Here is a 24,499-nt window from a genome sequence, read left to right as displayed (position 1 = left end):
GTATGCATGTTGGGGATTTCTGTCCTATTCTGGTATGATCAAGCAGCTGCCGCTCGTGCATCCTGCACCATAAGGGCAATCATGTATCAATTCTCTGATAACTCTACCCCACCTTCTCCAGTATTAGCAAGGATGTTGCGGGTCATACTGTGGAAATGGTGTTTTACAGCAGCTGGGCTTTTTTTCTGAGAGGACACAGTAAAGCTTTAAAAAAACAGAAGTGTGTCCCGTTCCACTGTTAATCACTGTCTGGTGCCAGCTGGCCACTAAATCCCAATAGGTAAGAGTCATTATGTCCCCTTCCAGGCTGGTCAGGTTGGAGCTAATCACCTTGTGTAATAGTGGTTATTTAATGACCCCCTGGCCTTTTGAATGACCCAACCAAATGTGTTGAACTGCAAATCAGCCTCTTGTACCTTCTTGTCTCTTCTAAATGTATAGGATTTGGACAGTGGAGATGTTAAGAGGAGAGTTCATCTATTTGAAACTCAAAGAAGGGCAAAGGAAGAAGATCCTATAATTCCCTTTAGTGATGGACCGATCATCTCCAAGTGGGGTGCAATCTCCAGATCATCCCGCACAGGTTATCACACAACAGATCCTATTCAGGCCACTGCTTCCCAAGGAAGTGCTACTAAGCCCATCAGTGTATCAGGTACAGTAAATGCTTCCTATTGCCAGCACCGCATATGCCACACAGGCGTTTAGATCACTGTTGTGGACAATTAATAACTCTGTGTATATGCATATTCTCTTATTGAAACTGGGAAGACATTGAATTGTACCTTAATTTGTTATAGATTATGTCCCTTACGTCAATGCTGTTGATTCAAGATGGAGTTCCTGTGGCTCAGATTCTACTTCATCAGCACGCTATATAGAACGGTATGAACTTTTCCCTAGTGGCTTTTGTTCAAACTGTTATTCTATAGTTTACAGCTATTCTAAAAATCCCAGGCAGAAGGAAAAAATATCTAGAATATGAATTACCTAGTAATTTTAAACGTGGCAAGTGCTTTGGCTTTATGCAACATCAAGCATTGGAATTACGAATTCCAATAATTAAACTAGGATAAATCTATCTAGATATTGTTAGCATCAGTGTGCTGAAGTGGACCAGTCACAGAACTGGGAACCAGCGATTGTTGAGCTGTAATCCCAACCCAGATATTGATTGCCATGTGCAGCCTTCAGCAAGTCACTTAACTTCTCTGCCTCAGTTTCCCTCAGGGTGGATTTGATTTAAATCACTAGTCAGGAAGACTCAATTTAATCCTGGACTTCTACATAAAAGTGCATTCTTGTTGGTTGTTATAACCTTAATACATATCCTTCACAACTCAGAGATAGATGTAAGTTTCATTTTTAGAAGGTGATTTATTTTGAAAACTTTTCAGATTAGTTTTACAGCTATATCAGAAAATGAATAATTGTTTGGTTATTTCATTTACCAAAGGTAATTGAACCAGATATTTATGAAGTCATTGGGAGGTGACTATCTCCAATTCAACAGGTTAATCATTAATATTTGGAGGATTTTCTTGCCATGCTGTATTAGGAGGAGGAGATTACCAGACAGACATTTAAATTGTTTTACTTAACTAAAACAACAACGTTATGTGTTCTGGATTTTTTTCTTCAACGGCAAACATATAATATTTTAATAAAACAAGCATATGAATTTTTGAATTTAGTTAAACATTCAAGTTTTTTAAAATCAGGGTTTCTTTTGTTAAAATTGTTTTTAACTAAAATAGTTAAGTGAAATACTTTAAAAAACAAAAAAACACAAAAATTAAATAAACTATGTCAGCCAGGTCAACATGAGAAACTTAAAATATTGGCTTCTGCAGCTAACTCAGTTGTCTTCACCTTCACTTTCCTGTTTGTTCATAATCTGGAAAAGAAAAACAAGCTTTCCTGCTTTTTCAGGTCTCAAACAATTTCTCAATTTGGATGAATTAGTCCAAAGGAAGAAAATATTTTTTCTACACCAGCAGAAGAAGCTACTGCTGTTAAAAGTGAGATTATCACTTCCACAGTCTCTAAATCCAAGTGCTTAAGTGACTTCCACCAGTTCACTAGTGTGACTTTTCTTTAAAACATCATCAGCAAACATGTATTTCTTGAGTGGTTCACCCTTAGCTCTGAAGTTTATTATAGTTGGCACTATGGAGGGATGATTGCTGGATGTCCATGTCATAGCCAACTCCTCTTCTTCAGCAGTTAAGGTTTGACCCTGGTACCGAGTATTGAGAATTTTTGCAAGAAGATGAGCTTTAGATACTGCTTGTCCCATTCATTTTTTTTAATGCTTGTAATTTAACTCTGTCATTGCATATTTCTGTAAGATCTCACTCCGTTCCTTCCAAATTTCAACAGCATCAGCAATAAAACAGCTATTTCCCTGCATTTTGTTCAAGGCTACAGAAATAGGCTTCAGGGTACTCAGCATGTGTTGAACATTTCTCTTAAGCCCAATGTTGAGAACTTTGGCTGTGACAGTGCCATCTATTTTTTCACGATTTTGTTCACAAACTGTCATCAGATTAGGCCAGTTCTTGATATAGTGCTCAAAACAGTCTACTACTGAGTTCCATCGCATGTCTTGTGGGAGAGTTAGCTTGGTTCCTCCCACTTTTTTCAGAGCAGCTGCTGCAAAGTGGTTGTTACAGAAGTATTTTGCAATTTCAACAACATAGCCTTTATTTCTGGAACACTGATTTCTTTGGCTCGGAGGTGCATCAAATGAGCACTGCAACCGTATGTTGTTAGCTTGGGGCTCTCTTCACTCTCTTCTAAATAATTTCTTCTCATCTTGGATACATTTGCAGCATTGTCTGTGACCAAGCTGCGAACTAGACATTTGAATTTTTTTTCTACAATTTGTTATAGCTTTTACTGCTGCTACTTGTAAGTATTCTGCTGTGTGTGCATTTCCTGATGTATCATTTTTGTAAGGAAGACATTCCCTCCTTCTGTTGTCACACAGGCATATACAACAGGATCATTGTGGACATTGCTCCACCCATCAAGACTCAGGTTAACAATTTCACCCACTAGATCTTTTGCACACTGGTCAATTTCTCTTTTATACACTTTATCCAGCAATTTGCCTGTGACATCTCTGTTGGGTGGACCGTATCCTGGTCTTAATGACTGAACCATGTTAGTGAAGTGAGGGTTCTCAATCATACGGAAAGGAGAGTTTGTTGCATAAACAAACCAGGAAATTTTTTCATCAATTACCTCTTTTTGTAATCTGCTAGTTCTTACCACAAATTTATCTATGGTTGTTTCTGGATGATGGAGATTTTTTTTTTCTTTTTGCTACAGGTGATATATACTGTGGCTATGTGACATACATGATGTGACTGAAACACTATCATTGGCAGATAACTCTGAAACTATAGAAAATGGTGATCTTGAAGGTGGATAGTCTTCAGAATCCTAATAAGTCAATGCAGTTATTTCATGATTATTACCATATTTATCATTTAGTATTACTCATTGCATTCACTGACACTCAGTACTTCTTTAAAGGTGAAATTATAAAAAAAAATCTATTTCAGCTATTTATTTTTTATCACAACTACATCTAAAATGAGAGTAACAACTATATTTTTTGCTCAAACGTGAGAATTCAAGAATAGTCCAGAAGGAAGACAGGCAGTCCTTAAGAAAGAAGTATGAAATAAAAAGCAACAAAGAGTCCTATGGCACCTTATAGACTAACAGATGTATTGGCGCATAAGCTTTCGTGGGTGAATACCCACTTCGTCAGATGCATGTAATGGAAATTTCCAGAGGCAGGTATAAATATGCAGGCCATAATCAGTCTGGAGATAACAAGGTTACCTCACATTACTAACTTCATTATCTCCAGACTAATTCTGGCCTGCATATTTATACCTGCCTCTGGAAATTTCCATTACATGCTTCTGACGAAGTGGGTATTCACCCACGAAAGCTTATGCTCCGATATATCTGTTAGTCTCTAAGGTGCCACAGGACTCTGTTGCTTTTTACAGATCCAGACAAACATGGCTACCCCTCTGATACTTGAAATAAAAATTTCCCAACCTGAAGATCCTGCGTGTTCAGGCATGTTCCTTTCATCATCTTCAACGCAGCTTCCTCCTGAGAAGGAAGACTTTTCATGATGTTGTTTCTTTCGGGCAACCAGGGCTTGCATTTCTTTGTTGCACTGTTTGCATTTTGCACTCATGCCTGTCTTACCCATAGGTAGAGGAACTTCATTAAAATATTCCCAAACTGGGTCTCTCTTACGGCCTGCTGCCATTATAGGTTTTCCCTTCTAGTGAGAGAATGGCACGGTAGATCTCAGATCAATGAAGGCTACACTGAGAAAGACCTCAAAACTTCTGGAATATGCGGCTCAAACAGTTTCACTTTTGTTTCTACTGCCCTTCTCACATTTATCTCCAGACTTCTTCTCCTGGTCCAGATCTATTCCGTCCCCAACAATCTTCTATTCATTGAACTTTTTGAAACTTTGCACTTGTAGAGAGAGGTAAGGGATTGACTCTGTGTACACAAATTTGCAGAGGGACAATAGGGTTGAGGTCTGTTATTTCTCACCTCTATTTATTTATTTATTTATTTATTAACCATGTTTAACAGCAAAAATGTTTATCTCTGGAGAGACAAATCCATAGTTTGAGAATTGCAAAACTAAGCATCTCTGATGGTATCTTCTAGACTGAGCACTGAGTGCCATTGCTTACATAGAAAGATTAACCTAAATAATCTATACAGAAGCCCCTGGAACCCCATAAGATTGGGTCCCTAATCCATAATAATAATATATGGAGATATACCCTCTCATAGAACTGGAAGCAGCCTTAAAAGGTCATTGAGTCTAACCCTGGGATTAGCAGGCCAATGCTTAAACCACTGAGCTATCCCTCCCCCCCTTATATCTAACTATTGAAACTCATTTACAAAACCTTTTCTTAAACATTACATGAATATATTGTCTCATACTATAGAATTAGAATTTGTAATCCTTATTCCATAATGAGATATCTTTGAGCTAAAATGTATCTTAATTAAAACTATCTTTTCCTCCAAAAGCATTTTATCAAAAAAATCTGATTTTTTTTTATTTTTTATTTTTTTAAATCATTTATTTTTATCCACCCTGGTTTCCCTGTATGTAAAATGAAGGTATTTGCCTACTTCACAGGGGTGTTGTGAGGACTGACTAGGTAATGTTTGTAAAGTGCTAAGTATTATTTCATGCACACTACTTTTATCCAGATGCCTAAGCTGTTAGAGCTAAATTGCAAAGCTTGAGGGGTCACTGAAAAAACGATTCATTCTTTTATCACTGTGTATGACAATAACCGCTGCTTTTCTCTTTAAAGGGAAAGATTCATAGTTACTGATTTATCTGCTCACAGAAAGCATTCTAGTACTGGAGATCTGCTGAGCATTGAACTACAACAAGTAAGATGATGTACCATGATTACAACTTTTATATAATATAGTGCTTTTCATATATCTCAAAATGCTTTGCAGAATTTAATTGTACAATTACCAAAGTGACTGATAGGAATGAGAAAGCTAGAGCCTAGTCCTATTAACACTTAACACCAGGCATGGTGCTTATTAACCTGAGCAGTTCCATTTATTTTACAGAAGCTCCCCGACTTACTCAAGCGTTCTGTTCCGGAACGCCTTGCGTAAGTTGAGTTTTGCGTAAGTCAAGAATGTATCTCTGACAATTACGCGCCAAAAAAAAAGCGCTTACGGAACTTTTTCCATAAGCCCAGATTTCCATAAATCGGGTTTGCGCAACCCGGGGAGCGTCTGTAATAGGGTTGTTCATGGCAGAAATTGCCATGTCTGTTAAGTATTGGTATTTGCAGGATCCAGCCCTGGAATCGGGGAAGAAATTTTTTCCCTGATGTATATTTGTATGCAGTGTATTCAGAGAATACATAATTGCCTGTTTAGAGAGAGCTGTTCTTTGTGTGGGGAGGTTTGTTTTGCAATCTAACAATACAAAGTTTAAATGTAGTTGAGTAACAATTATGTTTTTCCCCCCTCCCCACAGGCCAAAAGTAATTCATTGTTACTTCAGAGAGAGGCTAATGCACTAGCCATGCAACAGAAGTGGAATTCCCTAGATGAAGGCAGTCGCCTTACCTTAAATCTTTTAAGCAAGGAAATTGATTTGAGGAATGGTGAGGTAAAGAAAAAGATGATTGGGATGTATCAGATCACTGAGGTTTTTGGGTATATATTTGGAAGTGTGACATTTTAAAATACTTATAACCTGCTCTTTTGGGTTAGTTACTGATGCTGCACATGGTTCAGTGTCTGAGAGTGAGAAGATGCATTTGCTGTATTGCTTCTCAGTCAGGAGGTGGCTTGATCATGGAGGGACTCCTCATAAATAAGTTCTGTTTTATTACACCCTTGTGGATTGCTGGGCAGGGGAAGATGTACATTATACAGTTGACTGGAAGTATACTTAAACATGGAAGATGGAAAGAGTCCACATCCATCAGTTCTCCCACCAGCTATTTACATTATGTGAAGAAAGCGATCCCTGTACTCTGCTCCAGTTGTAGATGATATAAAGCTAAAACATCTGCTAGTGTACTCTGAAAAAAACATTCCTTTCCAACACCCACATACTTTACACTACTCTGCAAGTAAGCAGGAAGTATCTAATCTTTTCTGTACCCAAAGACACCATTGGTATCCAAGTAGCTGTCCATTTCTTACTCCCCCTCGAGCCCCTCAGAGCTCAGGAATGTGGGTTATGATATTATTTTCCATTTTAACTTGAATCCTTGAAGATTGTATACAGAAAGTGAAAAGTCTCTTGTATTTGCAGACTGACTATATTGAAGACTGTGCAGACACAAAGCCAGATCGGGACATTGAATTAGAGCTTTCCGCCCTTGATACTGATGAACCTGATGGGCAGGGTGAACAAATAGAGGTATGTACAAGAACTGCATGTTTGAAGAGGTCAAGGAATTCTTTGATTAGTTGTTCAGCTGTTTCTAGAAACTTTCTTGTAAGATCAATAATTATTCATGTTTATAGTAGAAAACCTTTTAAAATAAAAAGGTGGGTTTTATATCGATCTCTGAATCTTCTTTGGCACCATTTTAGTATAGAATTTGGGCTGCTTTTGTGCTAGTCCCAGTCATCTGAGGTGGTCAATGTTGCTCTAATTGCAAAAGTTTTTTAAACTTTTTTTCTTTTTGTTAAATACAAGATAGCATTAGTAATTTTTCCCAATATACAAAATGGAAACCAAAAGTATTTTAATACATGTAAAGTCTATTACAATATAGTAACTTAAACAAAACTTTTAAATCACCCCATTTCTAATACTAAATTCATTACAAAATTGTCCTTGCTCTTTATATTCCTATTGTTGCCAGTGCCTCTGTCTTTTATATTTTGCTTCTATTAATAGGCTGCATTCAGTTCCTTAAACATTATTTCTTTCACCTTCATTGTGCAGTCATAAAATGTTCTGATCTTGTTTCATACCACACAAAAGGGATCATCACAGCCCTTCTCTAAAGCAGTCATGCATTCAAAAAGAATAGATATCTGTCATTAAGGCTTTGCATAATGCATACTGGTTCTCCTGGTTTCCATACCTCTTTTGTTGCTCCACTTGTTAAATATAAACTGAGTTAAAAACTGGTTGAAAGACTGTATTCAAAGGGTAGTTATCAATGGTTTGCTGTCAAACTGGGGGTGGATGTATCTAATATAGTCCTGCAGAGTCCATCCTGGGTCTCATACTATTCAGTATTTTAATTAATGATTTGGATAAGGGAGTGGAGAACCTTCCAAAAAGAGAAGAAATTCTAGGAGTAGCCTTTGACCTCCAGAATCATTACATAAAATAAATAGAAATTGGAAGGCTTACCAAAACAAGTAGCCACAATATTGATGGACAATTCTATCTTCTTCCTGTAGGAGATACTGGACATACAGCTAGGTATCAGTTCTCGGGATGATCAGCTGCTCAATGGAACAACTCTAGAGAATGGACATTCACTCAAGAAACACCAAAAGGAACCTTTGGAGCAGAAGAGACAAAGTTTAGGTGAAGACCTTGTGATTCTGTGAGTGTTAGACAAAACAGCAGCATCAGAGTGGTTAAAACATGACTATTTAAAGAGGAACTGCTTAGCTTCTCACACTTGGATGAGACATCTGCACTGTGTATGCATGGTGAAGTGGGAAGAGACTGTTGAGAACTAGAATGGATTCGCTTGTGATTATAAAACCCACCAAATGTACCATTGGTGCACCAGTTTTTATGCATTTGAATTACCTATTTTTCAGTATATATTAGGTAACAATTGATATAAACCTATGTTTTATATATTCCCACACTGCACAGCAAATACAAAAGTATTTTTATAATTACCAGAATTCAGGGAAAATAATCTCTGCAAGGTCGGCATTAAACTTAATTTCCACTAACTACTTCTATGCCAAAAAAGTGCAGAATACTTTGTGCTGGAATCACCCATGCTACTGTATTTTAACCATTTAATGATCCCTTTGAAAATGAGGCAATCTGCATTTACTCTGTGAGCATACCCTTCTATAGTAAAATATTCTGCCTTTCCACTAACTACCATTTAATTGCAATATTTGCATCGTTTAATGCACAATTTATTTCTTGATATTTTGCATTAAGCTGAAGTTTAATATTTGTATGATTTATTTTTCCCCTCAGGGAGGAGCAGAAAGCAGTCCTGCCCGTAACTTCTTGCTTCAGCCAGCCTATCACAGGATCCTTTAGCAATGCAAGCTGCCTGCCCATCAGCACATCAGTCACTGTTGGCAGCCTCATTTTGAAAAGTGCTCACAGTATGTCTGAGGATAAAAACGACTTTTTAAAGCCTGTTGCGAATGGCAAAATGGTTAACAGCTGAAAGGCATTCATCTTTCCAGCTTGTGACCACGCCGTGAAAGCATTTACACTAGCTTTTTATATATATAATATATATTATATAATGTATATTTTTTTTAAAAAAAATAATATTGGGGTCATCCATTTCCTGTGGACTCTTTGATACTTCAAGCCCCTCTTGCATTAGCATTCTGAAAAGATGCATTTACTAGGGTAAGGCGTTCACTTTCCACAAATTAATGGAATTTGGACATTCTTTTACTTAAGCTTAAAGCAGCTTTTTATGAGTTCGTAGCAATCCGGTGCAGTAACTGAGCCATTCTTATTTAAAATGGCTTCTGTAGAAGATTAACAACTCAGTTATTTAAACTAGCAGGATCCTACAACGATACATCTAGTGAAAGTAAAACTAATTTATTTGTCTCTGTTCTGTTTCATGAGAAAGGAACTTGCATCTTGTTGCAGCTGCTTTTTCTTTAGTTGTGGAACTTTGCATGGAATATTGTTTCCTGTTTGAAGAGTGAGAGGTAGGGATTCGTACTTTAGACTTTATTACAGGGTTAACACACTTTAGCTTTGTACTACTGCATTATATGCAGGACTGTGGTGCAGTGCTTTGCTGTAGTTTTTTATTTCTTCTTTGTTTTTTTCTCATTTCTGCTTTAGTAATGTTGATAGTTATATACAGGCTACTTGTCCAAGTAAAGTTACAAAAAGTAACCCAAGTGCCTAAATCCTTCAGCTAATGTTCTTGGTATTGATTTCCCCAAGTTATATGCACATCCATTTTGATAAATTATGCACTAATGTAACAGTGGGGGGTGTTTTGGGGTTTTTTTGGTTTGTTTGTTTTTTTGGGTTTTTTTAATGCAGTCCTCCACCTGCATTTATAGAATCCACATGACTTGGCAAAAGAATCAGGTGCTCTTGGCTTTCCCGTGAAAACCCTGTATGTAGTGTTTGCACTGACTAACAATATGGTATTGCTGATTATTGTTGTTTTTTAATTTAAACTAATTAGTGGGGTTTTTGGACACTCGTTACATTGTCTTGGTTAAATATTGTTAATCATAACTTTTTATTCAGATTTAATTTTGCTTGTTCACTATCTGTTGACTGAACCTACAGTAATGTAGCATTATCAGACCTATAGAGTTGTGCTGAAAATTGTATGAGTATGTGCCCTGCTAAGATGTGACTGAAAAGTCGTATTAGATATGTCAACTGAAGATACAGTATACACACACACAAGCACTCTGGGCATAGGTTTCTTTAAAGTTTAAAAATTCAGTCACCATTTTGGAAAAGAAAGCAAGACCTTCCCTCCTGGTGATTACTATCTTATTGTTTGTCCTCTTCAGTTTCTTTGGTACATGTTTTACTTTTTTTTAATGTTTTTATTAACTTCTGTGAAGTTGTTTACTCTGAAAATTGTACTGGAATATTTTAAGCCAAGCTAATCTTTCACCAGGTGTACTGTATGTAAGGGCTTTTCCTGCTAGCAAAATGCTTTAAAAGGATCATGTTACTGGTCGTCTGAGTTATTTTACAAAATCACAGCTATGTGTCAGATAAGATTTTGATAACTGTTTTGTGCACATTTCTGAGGGGTGGGGGTTGGCATTTCCCTGAGGGTTACTGATTAGACCGAGAAAATATTGGTATTTGATATCTCTTAATGAACATGTCCATGAAATAATTAAGTTGTAAATATATCTGAAAATCCAAGGGTTAGTTTTGCTATTCTGGTGTCAGTATGGAAGATCTTACACACTTATTTAATACTAAAATGTAAAGAAATATTTGTAGAGTAACAGTAAAGTAGCCTTTTCTTGGTTTCTTTGGCTATTTACTGTACCTTCCCGGATAGGCAGTGCCACCTCATCTCTGGAATAAGACTGGTATTTTGTTTCACTTTGCAGCCTGAAATGATTAGGAACAAGAATTAGACCACCTTGTCACCTTAACTCATTTCCTGTTGATGTTACAAATTAACATAGAATGCTAGCCGTGAATATGATTGTTGTATATTTTATATCAAGACCATTCTGTAAATATGAATTTATATTACTTTTGAAATGCTTCCGAAGTACTTTTATTTGCTGTATGTAATTCCAAAAGGATATGCAAACCAGTATGTCTATTTCATGGATATTTAAACAGTGAGATCTTCCACGTTGAAGGTAATGTAATTTTTTTAAAAAGATTTTTAAATTTTAAATTGCTATTTTGTTACAAAAATAGAGAAAATATAAAGGTTTGAGAAGTCCTTATTCGCCCTCAGGGAAAGAGCCCTCTGTGCTCCAGAACTCCACAGAACATCTTCAGCATGATCTGAGGGTGAATATATACTACATAAATTGATCTTGTGTATTTACCTTAACTTTTTAATTTTAAAATTGCAATTTTAAAACTTGGTTGTGCTCTGCTGGAGGGGGATTGGGATAAGCTGCTTACACAAGTTCGTCTGTCTTGTCCAGTGAAAATACATCAGCCTAACATATTCCTGCCAACTTTACTGGCATGTCTAAGAACAAATGTATTTATATATGCTTGTCTGCAGCAGAAGATCCCATGATACAATAGCTTTCTAGAAAGACCACACGCTTCCTCTGAAAAGGAGTCAGTTCTGGGTTGAGGCTAATTTGTATTGAACCTTTAATATCTAGAATGATGACAGACACAAGAATTGAGGGGTTTTTAGTAGTGTGCCAACATTGTCTTAGTTTTTAACACTGATTATTGTCTTGCCATGAAACTATGCCCTCTGGGTGCCCTAATAAGAGGAAGCTACAGATGGGACTATAGTTCTGGTTCATTTTTGGCAAAGTTTAATTACTTGACCTGATACAAACCAATACGTGTTTGTGTATCTAGTTGCAAATCAGGTGCCTTTTTGGGCAATGGAAGGGCTAACTTTCTGACATTAAAAGTTTTGTGACTAATCTTTATGTGTAGTAGTAGTATAGAATCCCATTTAGGTTTTTGGCCCAATATGTTACGCTGTCAGAAAAAGGCCCATAGCAGATTAGGGAGAAGTGTGTGGTTCCTTTCCTTTGTGCAGATGAGCATATTTTTTTTTCAGGAGAGGTACAGCAGGGATTTCACATGTCAGGGATACAGAAGTATCAATATCTGAGTTAAAATGTGTTGCCTCACAACTTGGATTAATTCCTCGTTCTGTCTCATTTCCTAGTTGGGTTTTAGGACTAGCATTAATCTCTAATTTGATATGTCATGCTGTCTACTTTTTTATGACAAAGTAGTAATATGACATTCTTAAGATATAAATTATTGTAGTGACTGCCCTGCTACTGATATTTTGTTCCTGTAACAAGAAATGAATGAGTTACTGTTCATACAGATTGTGCATTGTAGAATGTATACTGGACCTTTCAAAGAATAGGTTAGACTCATTTTGCAAAGCAAATTGGCATTGGTTCTTGATAGACTAGTACAGAATGATACTAAAGTGTGATACATAAGGACACCAGTTGTAAACATATAATTTGAAAAGTTTACTGCTTTGATAACACACTTGAAATTTTAGTTTTAAGTTCATGCTGATGAGCTGAATGCTGTTCTTGTGTGTTAGTGCTCCGGGCTGAGTGAGGTACAAAATCATACACAAAGAAAGGCCTGGGGAAAGAATGTTTTTAAAATTTTTTTTGTCAAAACCCAAAACAATTTGGTAGTGTGTGGTTTTATTTATTTATTTTTTTATTTTTTTATTTTTTTTGGTTAAAGCACAATTTGTCAAGTATCTGCTGTTGTACATAAACTATTTGAGAGGTATCTGCTAGCAGCTCCTTTATCATATTTGTCAAGGGTTTTTTTTCCACCATTACTAACCTGTGTCTGAAGGAAAATGTGAAATTTTAGACCGTAATCAAATGAGAAGTTAATGAATCATCCATAGTACTTGGAGCGCATTACTTGTTATAGTTTTAATCCTTTTCTGTTAGGAAATCCCTCTAATGCAAGGGCCTCTCCTGCAAGCAGAAAACAGTAAATGTGCTCTTTAAATGACCAGTTCTTTCCAGTACAAATGCACAGCTAACTCCTTGGTACTAGTAGTCACAATGCACCTCTTTGCTGGCAAGGGAGTGCTCTGACAACTTAACTCTAAGTGTCAAGGGTAAAATAAAGACAGCAAAATTATCAAAATTCCCCACACTTAAGCAAAAACCTTTTATTCAAGGAAGACTGTCGCCGAAGCTTGCGCTTGGCATTTCATGTTTAACAAAGTCTGAAATAAAACAGAGCCTGGCTGCATTTATAACTGTCAAAATTCAACATCATTTGCACATATCCCATCAATTTTATCCAGTGTAGGCCTCAGTTAATCCAAGGCATGAAAATGCATGCATTTTCTTCGCTGGGCAAACAAGTACATTATACTGTAGTTGTGATACAACACATGTGGCTTTTATTTGTACTGCACATACCCACTGTACAGCCACTCAGAGTATTGTGGTTAGCTTGCAGCATCTGCTGTCTGCATTATACCGTTTACTGCATATTCTTTTCCCTGGAAGTTAAAGAATTTTTTTTTCTTGTTGCATTGATTACGTTTTATAAAATTGCTTAGCTGGAAAGTTGGGAAAAGAGGCCTGTTTGTCAATTGTACAACCGATTGTGAAGCTCTAGTGTGAATATTTTTACGTCTGTATTAGACATTTTCTTTGCAAATCTATTGTTCGATTGAAATGTAAATGAAATAAAAGATGGTGTACATCCATCATGTATAAAGCAGGCACCATCGCTACGATGGATTTAATGCTCATTTTTATGGTGCATTCTCAGCTTCTATTTAAAACTATAATTTAAACTCTGTAAAATGAAATGGGGATATATAGGGGAATAAATTCTATTCCATTTATTTCAGTTTTGAATTTCCAAATTGTAATGTTTCCCTTTGTGTTATAGGAATAGGATAAAATGGGAACGCTGGACCATATGGTCTGTATTTGGGGTGGGTTGGGGGAAAGATGGGGTGGGGTGGGCTTTGTGATAATACTGAATAGCAGAGTGAATTCTGTGTGTTTTTTGCTGTAGCACTGAAGTAAAGAGATATTAGCTTTGGCTGGTCACAGAATAGAGCATCATGGTTTTCAGTGTTTTGAGAGAAAATTGATGGAAAAAGTTTGCAGTACTTGACATGTATTTGCATGCACAAAATAAAATGATTGTCCACTTTACGTGTGTGTTTGTAACGTGAGAGACCGAACCTGCCTCGCGCCCCCCCTCCCCTGCGCCCGCGCCCCGCCTCGGGACGTTCCTCTAGCCGCGAGGGGGCGGGGTCAGGACGCCTGGGTTCTAGTCCCGGCTGAAGGGGGCAGTGGGTCAGAGCGGGGCCGGCCCGACTAGCGAGGAGAACCCCTCCCCCCCTTTGGGAGGTGGTTGCGCCCCCGTTCGCTCAAGGTGCATTGGCGCCGGGATGTACCATTGCCAGTAAGGGACCTTCCCCCCCCCCCCCGCGTTCGCTGAATGGAGCCGCCCTGCTTTCCCGGCCTCCTTTGCGCTGCTCGTCCTCGGGACTAAGGAAGCGCCGGAGCGGTGGGCCCGAGGTGGGCGGCGGGGGGCCGGCCGGGAGGTGACGAGGAGCGGGGCTGGGGGGGCGTGAGGGGAGCGGGGACCTGGGGGGGGCGCACAGGAGGGCGGGGGCTCTGCATGGGGGGGGCTCTGGTTAGCTGGGGGGGGCTCTGGGCTCTGGTTAGCTGGGGCGGGGGCTCTGCATGGGGGGGGGCCTCTGGGCTCTGGTTAGCTGGGGCGGGGGTTGGTGTTCTGGGGGCTGCACAGGAGGGCAGGGGCTCTGCATGGTGGATAGCTGCGGGGGTGGCTCAGGGGGCCAGGTTCCTTTCTGGAGCTGCTGTTCCTCCAGCTCCATAGCCGCACCTGACACTTTCCAGAGCTGATGGGGTTGGAGAGTGAAGGTAAAACATGGTGAGAAATACCTGTTACACGGAGAGCTCTTCTCGGTCCCTTTGTGACTTATGTGTTTGTACATCTGCATTTATAGTGAGAGAGACCAGCATTGGCCGAGAGGTCAGCACTGCAAAGGAGCCAGGAACCGTGAGTCTCCGGATTTGTTTCTAGTTTATGGGCCCAGCCCTGTTTTGTTTTGTTTTTGTTTTTAAAAATGTTTGTACAAAACAAGGAGGGAAAAATACTTTCCCCATCACTACTACTGTGACCAGCTACATGTGCATTTATTCCATTCAGGTTTTCTTGTAGATACAGGCTGTGTATACTGGTTTCCTGTACCTTTTGCTCAAGTAACATTAATAAATCCAGTAATGTAGGACATTCTTTCCTTTCCATGTCTGCTTTGAGAGCCACCTTTGTTCTTCCGTTGTACATATGACTACCCTCATTCTAACGCCCAGATGTAGGCCATATGTGGGGCTAACAGCCAGAAGCAGAGATAGAAATAGTGCAGGCAGAAGCTTGGTTTGATTAGAGATTCATTTTTAATAACATTAATCTGAGTTTAGTAATTCTGCATTCGCCACTTGAATAATCCAAAATGAATCCATTGCGTTTGAACAACACAGACCAGGAGACTCTGGCTTCATCTACATTCATATCTGCAAAGTGTCAAAACCATTGTATGGTTTCCTGCTCATGGCAAAAACTTTAGGTGTGCTAAAATAGTCTGGCTTGAAATTAATTTTTAAACAAAAAAAGTAAGACAGAACAACAGGCCAGTTTGGGGTAGAGATACCAAATATAGAAGTTGAGCTCAGATTGGATCCCTGTGAAACATTGTAGCTAAGTTTGGCAGAATTTTTTTTAATCGTTTTGCTAGATGATGTCAATATTTATTTTTAAGCATTTTTTTTATCAGTTTAAATTTTCACTGTTGTGGAAAGTTATGGATATTTTTTTTCTTTCAATTTTCAGAGTTGCAGGAAGTTATGGGGAGGGTCAGACAGTAATTATTTAATATTAGACACGGATTCAAAAAGTTAAACATTATAACCATTAAAACATAAATTCTCAAAATATACCAAGTAAATATCCTTTACTAAAAGTTTTCAAGCAGTATTTTTCTTGCTTTGCCTATCCGTACATTTTTATTATTGATGGGAATATGTTTTTCAATTTGCGTTTGTACAGTGAAATCAACACTTGCCAGCATTTATTGATAAAAATGTAATCCTTCCTAGACTAATTATAGCTAATTAGTTGTAATGAATCTTGTCAAAAATAGAACGATGCAAAATCATCTCCAATATTTAAGATCAAACACTAAGTTAACTATTAAATGTCTTACAGTAGCCCTGGAGTGATCTTCTAAAGCTTTCCCCTATGTACACAACAAAAGCACCATACTAGAGAAGGACTTGAGATGCTTTTGTGCTTTTTGTTATCAACCAAAGATAAATGAACCACCTACGGAATCACCAAAATGACTTTTTGCAGAACTAGGGTTGTACCGTGGTGGTCTTGCAACCGAGAACTGACCCAATCCAACCCTGTTTGGCTTGCAAGAACTGAGGTGATCAGTTTGAAGATATGTAGTTGCAGTCTTGCTTTATCATGTGTGCAACTACCTCTGAGTTAATTTGAAATAAGCAGAATATCTCTGTTTTGTACATAAATCTGCCTGATAGATGATGCACTATAACTAGGAAATACCTGTAAATTAATCATGTTAATTTGAGTTCCATTTGATACACTGGAAAGAATTGGAATTTTGTGTCAGGATACAGGCCTCAAGCATACATGGTACCCACTTTTTTTTTTTTTCTGGTTTCTTTTGCTCTACTTTTTCTCTGTATTGGAAAATAGTTTGCTTGGTGTGCGTGCAGAAGAGAAGGTAAAAAGAAATCAGAATTCTCCCACAACCAAGCCCTTAAGCAAAACTAATTATCTCTTGCAGAACAGGGAATCGCCTCCAATCCCAGGTCTCCTGAATGTAATCGAACACTTTAATTTCTTGAGCAGACATAATGCTAAGGATCTCTAACACATTACAGTAGTACACCTCTACCTCAATATAATGCTGTCCTCGGGAGCCAAAAAATCTTACTGCGTTATATTGAACTTGCTTTGATCCACCGGAGTGCGCAGCCCCGCCCCCCCCCCAGAGCACTGCTTTACCGCATTATATCTGAATTTGTGTTATATCAGGTAGCGGTGTACATGGAAATAAAATAGAATACCTAAATTCAGCATGACAGAGCATCTCTCTGGCTCAATTTAAAGTTGGCAGGGGGTTTTAAGGGTATGAACTTCTTTAATTCCTTGATTTCCATTTTCCATGGGCCCTGTTTCATATATGGATGAACACTTAGAAAAAATACAGCTGTCTTTTGACAGTGTGATGTGTTGTACTATTAGTCAAATACGACAGTGTACCTTACCCCAAATGCTAGCTGGTTGTCTCTGTTTCTCTAGGGTAGATACAGGCCATATCTTCTGTGTAATTTTTCTCTACTCTGAAAAATAATCTCAGTAATCCTGTTTCATCACCTTTTAGCCGGAACCATCTGGCTATCTACTCATTAATCTGCATAATCCTACTTTCAACAGTTCTCAGATAGTGCCAGTGGTTGGTAGAAAACCTAAAAACACTACTTTCTCCTTACAATATAGATTGTGCCCTTGTCGTAGAAATACAGACTCTTAGGTCCACCTCATCAACATACGATATCGAGTCAATCTCTCACACTCATACACCCCTCCTGTCCCCCCACCCCAAAAAAAAATTGGAAATAGTTTTCTCAGTTTTATAGCAAGCTGTTCAGGATTGCAGTTCACACCAGTGAAGTTTGCTTTTATTCCATCAGCTCTGGAGAATTGTTGTGGAAGCTGTTAGCGGGGCTGTGGACTCTCTTTACGGCCTCAGGCAGTAATTCAGCTTGTGGTCTCTTATGTTTGACACTGTCTGTTCTTACACCCATTTGGTATGAGAGGCTGTATGTAAATTACTAATACCCCAGATAGCTTTTTCAGGGAATATCCTCTTACTGCTGTCATTGGCTAATCTCTAGCCAGCAGAAAAGTATTTAGATGGAGAAATGGTATAACTCAGGTCAATTGATGGATTAAGGGCAATTGTGATTAATACATATTGGCTTGGCAAATTCAATTTTTAACTTTTTAAATTTTGATGATGATGATATTTTTAAGCATTTTTTTATATATTTATCTGTTTAAATTTTCACAGTTATGGGAAACTGCCAGAGGGTCAGACAATAATGGTTTAATGATATAAGTTAAAGCTTTATAACAGGGGTTCTCAAACTGGGGGTTGGGACCCCTCAGGGGGTCATGAGATTATTACATGGGGGGTCGCGAGCTGTCAGCCTCCACCACAAACCCCGCTTTGCTTCCAGCATTTATAATGGTGTTAAATATATGCAAAAGTGTTTTTAATGTGGAAGGGGGGATTGCCCTCAGAGACTTGGTATGTGAAAGGGGTCACCAGTACAAAAGTCTGAGAACCCCTGCTTTATAACCATTAAAACACAAATTATCAACCTCATGTACAAAATAAATACCCTTAAATCAAACTAAGAAGTCCTCAAGCAGCATTTTTCTTATTTTGCCTATCTGTATGTTTTGATTATTATCAATGGAAATATTTTTTGCTGGTTAGTGTCTATGTAGTGAAATCAATATTTACCAGTAAAAATCTAATTCTTCCAAGCCTTGTTTTATCACTTCTGTTAGTATCTGAGTTGCCAGCATTATCAATTTGCGTAATATACTACAATTGAGTTTTATTAAAGTGAAAATGAGCTTTGTGAAATGTTAACTGCTTGCGAGTCCTGCGTAGGCAGATTAGCAAAAACAACTTATTTGCCAAATATAATTATTTATTTGAACACTGGTACTATATAAATTACAAATATAATTACATTTTTTAAAAATTGCAGACTTGCAACTTCACTGACTAATGCCAAAAGCAGAGTTCCCCTCTTGCTACAGAGCTCATCCTTATTGTGAAATGACCTGTGAAACTGACAGTTAAGAGTACATAAAGCACCATTGGTTCAAATATATATCTTCCTTTTTCCACACTTGCAGTACATACATTTGAGAAAAGAGATTTGCGGGAGGTTTGCTGAGGTTCTGTTTGATTCTGGAAAGAGACCAGGTGCCAACTTTGAGCCTACATGGAATTTTTCATGTTTAGTAATAATCTCCGAGAGATGAGCTTCTAAAAGAAACCCTGAAAGATATTTCTTGAGATACACCTAGATGCTGCGCACTATCTCCTTTTCTTTGTAAAGGAGGGTGGGGGTAAGGAATAAGGGTTAGAATTTAACTTTTAACTGTATTGTAACATTCCTGGTTTTTTTCTGAATTTTCACTGCAAGCTTTTAATTGCGTAAGCAGCTTTGATATCTTATCAAAAGTGCATACAACTATTAATCTCATTGATCGTGCTCCGATCATCATTTGCCATTGCTAAAAGATTAGTAATTGCGCACATAAAATACTAAAGTTGAAACTTAATAAATGTAAAATATCCAGAAGGAAATGTAATTGGCTCAGGTTTTAGGGTTGGGTACGTAGCAATCTTGAACCATTGTTAATCAACAGACCTATCCTCAGTGAATAAATATTTTGAATGCCTCATACTTTATCTATTGAAGAATAAACTTTGTAATAAAGAGGTTTTTATTGTTTGTTTTTTGGCTTAATAAACGCTTCAGAAATGATGACGATCAATTCATTCACAAAGAGGTTGGCTAGTTGTACCTTAGTCTTGTTGGTAATGGTCTATAAACTGTTCTCATTTGAATAGACAGCTTTCATATTTTCTTTGGAGGAGTAGAGGGCTAATACTATACATTTGAGGTGATACTTGATACAAATTTGACACCATTAGCTCAGGATTAAACAAAGACTGTGAATGGCTTGCCAATTACAGAACCAGTTTCTCCTCCCTTGGTTTTCACACCTCAACTGCTAGAACAGGGCCTCATCCTCCCTGATTGATCTAACCTCGTTAGCTCTAGCTTGCTTCTTGCTTGCTTATATATACCTGCCCCTGGAAATTTCCACTACTTGCATCCGAAGAAGTGGGTATTCACCCACGAAAGCTCATGCTGCAAAACGTCTGTTAGTCTATAAGGTGCCACAGGATTCTTTGCTGCTTGATACTGTGTGTGTGCTTGTATACTGGAGAGAGAGATGCATTGATGTTGACCTACCCGTCTCTTTTTAGAATACAATGACTACTTTAGATGATAAACTGCTTGGTGAGAAGCTCCAGTACTACTACAGCAGCAGTGAAGATGAAGACAGTGAGAAAGAAGATAAAGCCGGAGAGAGCACCATTCCTGAGGCGGTTGATGGGGAGGTGGAGCTGAGTAGCGATGGCACTGCAGTTAACACAGGTACTGTGACATCAAATATTTTATTCTCCTGTGCATGCCTGTCCAGTCCTGGAGGAGAGGAATCAGTACCCACCCAACCGGGACATACCTAATAGGACATTCAGTAGTAGCACTTTTCATTAGGCCCCAGCAACAGGATACTAGTAAGGTGAAATTGATGAGCTGTCTGCACATCCTGGAACACAACTTTTGTGCTGGGGCTTTTGCAAATTTATTTCACCATCAAGTGATTTCTCCTCTTCCCTCTCCCCTCCCCCCCCGTCACGTCTATCACTATGAAACGGAAACATTTCCATACTAACTGCTGGAGGATACCTCTAAACCTGGATAGTGGTAATGTGTCAAAACTCTGTACAGATATTAATTTTCACAACATCCTTTTGAGGTTAATAGGAAAGTAATGTAGGTAGGTAAGCTTTATTCCTGTTATACAGATAAGAAAACAGACACAGCGAGGTTGAGTGACTTGTTCAAGGACATAGGAGTCAACTGCAGAAATGGGGAGTTACTTGCTACCATTCCTATGCTTGATTATAGCATATTGAGCAATATACAATAAGCCTAAAACATGGTCCGTCCTTTAACTGCTATTTGTAAAGGACTCGGAGATCCTGAATGGAAAGTGTAATAGACAGAGATTGTTTCTGTCTAAGCAAAATGCCTCCATGTTTTACCTTCAGGTCCAAAGGGTGTCATAAATGATTGGCGAAGATTCAAACAACTGGAGACGGAGCAGCGAGAGGAGCAGTGTAGAGAGATGGAACGACTTATAAAAACGTTATCCATGACCTGCAGATCTCACTTGGATGAAGAGGAGGATAAACAGAAGCAGAAAGAACTTCAGGAAAAAATCAGTGGAAAGGTAACCTGGGAGCACAGTGAGAGACGTCTGCTAATAAATTTTAGCAGTTTCCATTTTTCGGCTGCTTTGCAAAAAATCATGAATCCTTGAATGGTAGCTATTTATTATTGCTTTTAACAGGTGCAAGGATTACCTACCTCACAGGAGTAGTGTCAAGATTATTTAATGTTGGTGCAGTGCTTTGAAGATGTTATACACTTAAGTGTTAAGTGACTGGCCCAAGACCTCTGACGGAGTCTGTATCAGACACTGTATTTTCCTTATATGCATTCATCAAATTTATTTCCAAGTTTGTGAAACAGCTTAAAAAAAAAAAAGGCAGTGCAGCAGCTCTGCCTGAAAAATAACTTCATCTTGTAAGTTAATGAGTGTTGTGTAAGACGTCTCCTTTCCAGGAGGCCTAATTGTTTATAATGTATGGTAAATAAATGTTAAGAGATCAGCTTAGTCTTCAAACTGATAGGAAAGCATTAGACATCAAAGATAGAAAATGTCAGAGGTGGTAAATTATTTAAAAACTAAGTGGGATGTTTTGGTCAATTGACTCATATTACCAGTTTCTATTAATCTAATTGAACAGGTTGCTAAAGTTGATACGTGCTGCTATTGACAATAAACCAGTATTATGGTCATGAGTTGGTGGTTACATTTGGTCACTCATGCCCAACAGTTTAGGATCATAAAGTGATAATGGGGGGAAATTGCTTGAATTTTAGGTATCTGTTTGTTTTTAATTTACATGAACTTTACATTTGCTAAGAGATTCTCTCTCTGCCTGAAATAATCACTGGTTTTCGCTGATTTTTTTTCTGTGCTCCCCTGCTGACTGCAACAGTGAACCTCGAGCATGATGGCTAACATGGTTAATGAAGCAAGATGTTGAAAGATGATAGTCATAAAACCCAAGTTAATTTCAATTCCAGAGAAAACATGGGAACATTTATTTTTGCCAAAGAAATAAATCTGGTATGGAAATAAATGTTGTTTCTAATAGAGATTTACTCTATTTACTTAGGAAAAAAGATGAAAAAACAAACTAGGAATCTGACAGTATCCACTCAAATTAGAAACAATGTCCGAGATGCCCATCTAAGAGCAGTATTGGCATCTTACTTGGAGCATGTGGCCATAGCTAATTTGAATAAAATAGGAGCACATTATAGTCACTCACTTTTAATCTAGCCTATGAAGGCTAGAAGTCCCAATGTAGGAAGTTCCATCTTTATCAGATGTGCTTTCCGGATGAATCAAAATGGAGCATCTTATGGTGGGAACTCTAGCCTCCATGATCTGTACCTGGGTATTAAAGATGAGGAATGATGCAGGTCAAACTCTGTCCATCCTTGATTTAAATACTAAATGCATGTAACATGTATGGAGTTGTTGATTTCTCTCTCTGGTGTATTTATAACATTTCTTTGTGCATGTTATAGATTACTTTACAAGAATATAACATGATTCATGATGGCGAAGATGATGAAGAGTTTTTACAGCAATACAGGAAGCAGCGAATGGAGGAGATGAGGCAGCAGCTGCATAGTGGGGAGCAGTTTAAGCAGGTTTTTGAGATCATCAGTGGGGAAGGGTTTTTGGACACAGTTGATAAAGAACACAAGAACACATTGATCATGATCCACATCTATGAAGATGACATCCCTGGCGCTGAATCTGTGAATGGCTGCATGATCTGTCTTGCTGCTGAGTACCCAACAGTCAAATTTTGTCGAGTTAAGAGTTCCCTGATTGGTGCCAGCACTCGCTTTACTAATAACGCTCTACCTGCTTTGCTCATCTACAAGGGAGGAGAGTTAATTGGCAACTTTGTCCGAATCACCGACCAGCTTGGAGAAGATTTTTTTGCCGTGGACCTGGAGGCTTTTTTACAGGAGTGTGGTCTGCTCCCAGAGAAGGATCTGCTGATGATGACTTCCATATGTAACCCATCTGCATGTTATAGTGAAGACAGTGATTTGGAGATAGACTGAAAAAGTGAACAAAGGGTTCAGTAAGATGGGGTTGCCCTGTGGGGTCCTTTGTTGCTGTAGATTGTTCATTTGTTCTTTTCTGTATTTTTTGTATATTTTTCCCCTCCCTCCCATGCACTTTGGCTTTTAGCCCATTAGTACTTTAAGAGTCTTTATTCTACGTAATGTAAAGAATTCTTAACATTTTGTTAAATTACTTCAATAAAATGTAAACTAAAAACTGTCTTGCACTTAGTAAAGTGTTTTTGAAGTATATAAATGTGAAGCAAATCTTAAATTGATTGCCAGTGGTTATTCAGCAGCTCCTGTTACATAGTCAGTCCTGTTCTACATATCACTGGGACTGAGACACCTCATCCTTTGAATTATATAGATGGTTAATTGGTGCTGGTAGAAGGCCCTGGCTTGGTGGCCTGGGAACTGAAGTCTTCTGTTCAGGGAAGAGATGTGTCACAGGAAGCATCATCTGAACCCTGACATCGGGGAATCTAATCCTCATTTGTTCATTCAATCAGGCTTTTGCTTGTTTGCTTAGAGAGTCGGCGGGGCTACCAATGGAGAAGGTGGGTTGTTGGTTTTGTTTTTAAGTGGACACTTACACCAAAGGAATAGGATTGAGACCATGAGCACTCATGAGCTTCTAAGACAGTCCATTACAAGAACAGCTTTAATTTTTGCTAACCTGAAGCTGGATTCACACCAGTGAATCAAAAGCCCCATATCCATTCTGTCTCTTACATGTTCCACTCTTTAAAAGTCTTGTAGGTTTGACAATGTAGAGTATTTCCCCCCTCTCACTTGATAACTAGCACAATTCACCACGGCATCCTAAAAGTTATTCTTTAATGGAACACAGGGGTCTTCATTATTTAACCCTATATTGTATCTAAATGTGAGACTCGTTCTTCATTCAGAACTCTAAATGATTCTCCCTATAGCCTTTTAAAATAGTGATCCATGAGTTTGCTAATGGTTACTTGAGCAGAGGGAAGCCAGCGTTAAAAGCAATCCACATATAGCTAGAAGAGAGGGTGCTGTACGACATCCCAGTGACTATAGCTGACAAAATACAGGTTGAAGAGAGTTTTGCCATTAACTTTGATGAAGCCAGGGTTTCACTCACCATCTGTAAAACTCCCTCAGAAATTTGTTAAATCAGTACTAAATTCTGTTCCCTTCCCATTTGGTTCATATTACACCTTTCAGCTAAAGGGTGCAAGGTGCGTTGGAATATTATGGTTGAGAACTATCCCTGAATTTAAAGGACATACACATAAATAGAGAGACAAAATGCAGAAGGTAATATCTTTTATTGGACCAATTTCTGTTGGTGAAAGAGAGAGAGCTCTCAGTACCTTTCCCA

The 24,499-nt window shown here is 38.3% G+C and overlaps 2 protein-coding genes across 6 annotated transcripts in view; both read left to right on the top strand.

Moving 5' to 3' along the window:
* The window catches only part of RC3H2 (ring finger and CCCH-type domains 2), a 43,143-nt gene extending 29,013 nt beyond the window's left edge, over window positions 1–14,130 (top strand). For 2 of the 3 annotated variants that reach the window (XM_044992916.1, XM_044992917.1), the window contains exons 16-22: window positions 442–655; window positions 801–885; window positions 5,391–5,472; window positions 6,083–6,217; window positions 6,872–6,979; window positions 7,981–8,129; window positions 8,753–14,130. In XM_044992916.1, coding sequence (XP_044848851.1) covers window positions 442–655; window positions 801–885; window positions 5,391–5,472; window positions 6,083–6,217; window positions 6,872–6,979; window positions 7,981–8,129; window positions 8,753–8,951 — 972 coding nt within the window. In that variant the 3' untranslated portion in view covers window positions 8,952–14,130. The remainder of the gene's footprint in view (window positions 1–441; window positions 656–800; window positions 886–5,390; window positions 5,473–6,082; window positions 6,218–6,871; window positions 6,980–7,980; window positions 8,130–8,752) is intronic. The other variant, XM_044992918.1, reaches the window with a different exon arrangement.
* Window positions 14,131–14,247: 117 nt separating this feature from the next.
* Window positions 14,248–23,360, top strand: PDCL (phosducin like). 3 transcript variants are annotated; one of them, XM_044993187.1, is made up of 5 exons: window positions 14,248–14,383; window positions 14,952–15,004; window positions 20,118–20,289; window positions 20,970–21,151; window positions 22,585–23,360. In XM_044993187.1, coding segments are annotated over exons 1-5 (960 nt in total). In that variant the 5' UTR covers window positions 14,248–14,382; the 3' UTR covers window positions 23,137–23,360. The 3 variants fall into 3 exon arrangements, with proteins under 3 accessions (XP_044849122.1, XP_044849123.1, XP_044849121.1); XM_044993188.1 differs by lacking the exon at window positions 14,248–14,383 and adding an exon at window positions 14,396–14,499; XM_044993186.1 differs by lacking the exon at window positions 14,248–14,383 and adding an exon at window positions 14,811–14,865.
* The last annotated feature ends 1,139 nt before the right edge of the window (window positions 23,361–24,499 follow it).

This window comes from Mauremys mutica, chromosome 18 (genome assembly GCF_020497125.1).
Source record: "Mauremys mutica isolate MM-2020 ecotype Southern chromosome 18, ASM2049712v1, whole genome shotgun sequence".
NCBI classification, from domain to species: Eukaryota; Metazoa; Chordata; order Testudines; family Geoemydidae; genus Mauremys; species Mauremys mutica.
This window is presented reverse-complemented; position numbering and strand designations above follow the sequence as displayed.

Excerpts from the sequence above, each read along its gene's own strand:
- PDCL (XM_044993186.1), top strand. Across the intron at positions 20,290-20,969 it reads TGGCACTGCAGTTAACACAG|GTCCAAAGGGTGTCATAAAT; the intron begins GTACTGTGACAT and ends TTTTACCTTCAG. Across the intron at positions 21,152-22,584 it reads AGGAAAAAATCAGTGGAAAG|ATTACTTTACAAGAATATAA; the intron begins GTAACCTGGGAG and ends TGCATGTTATAG.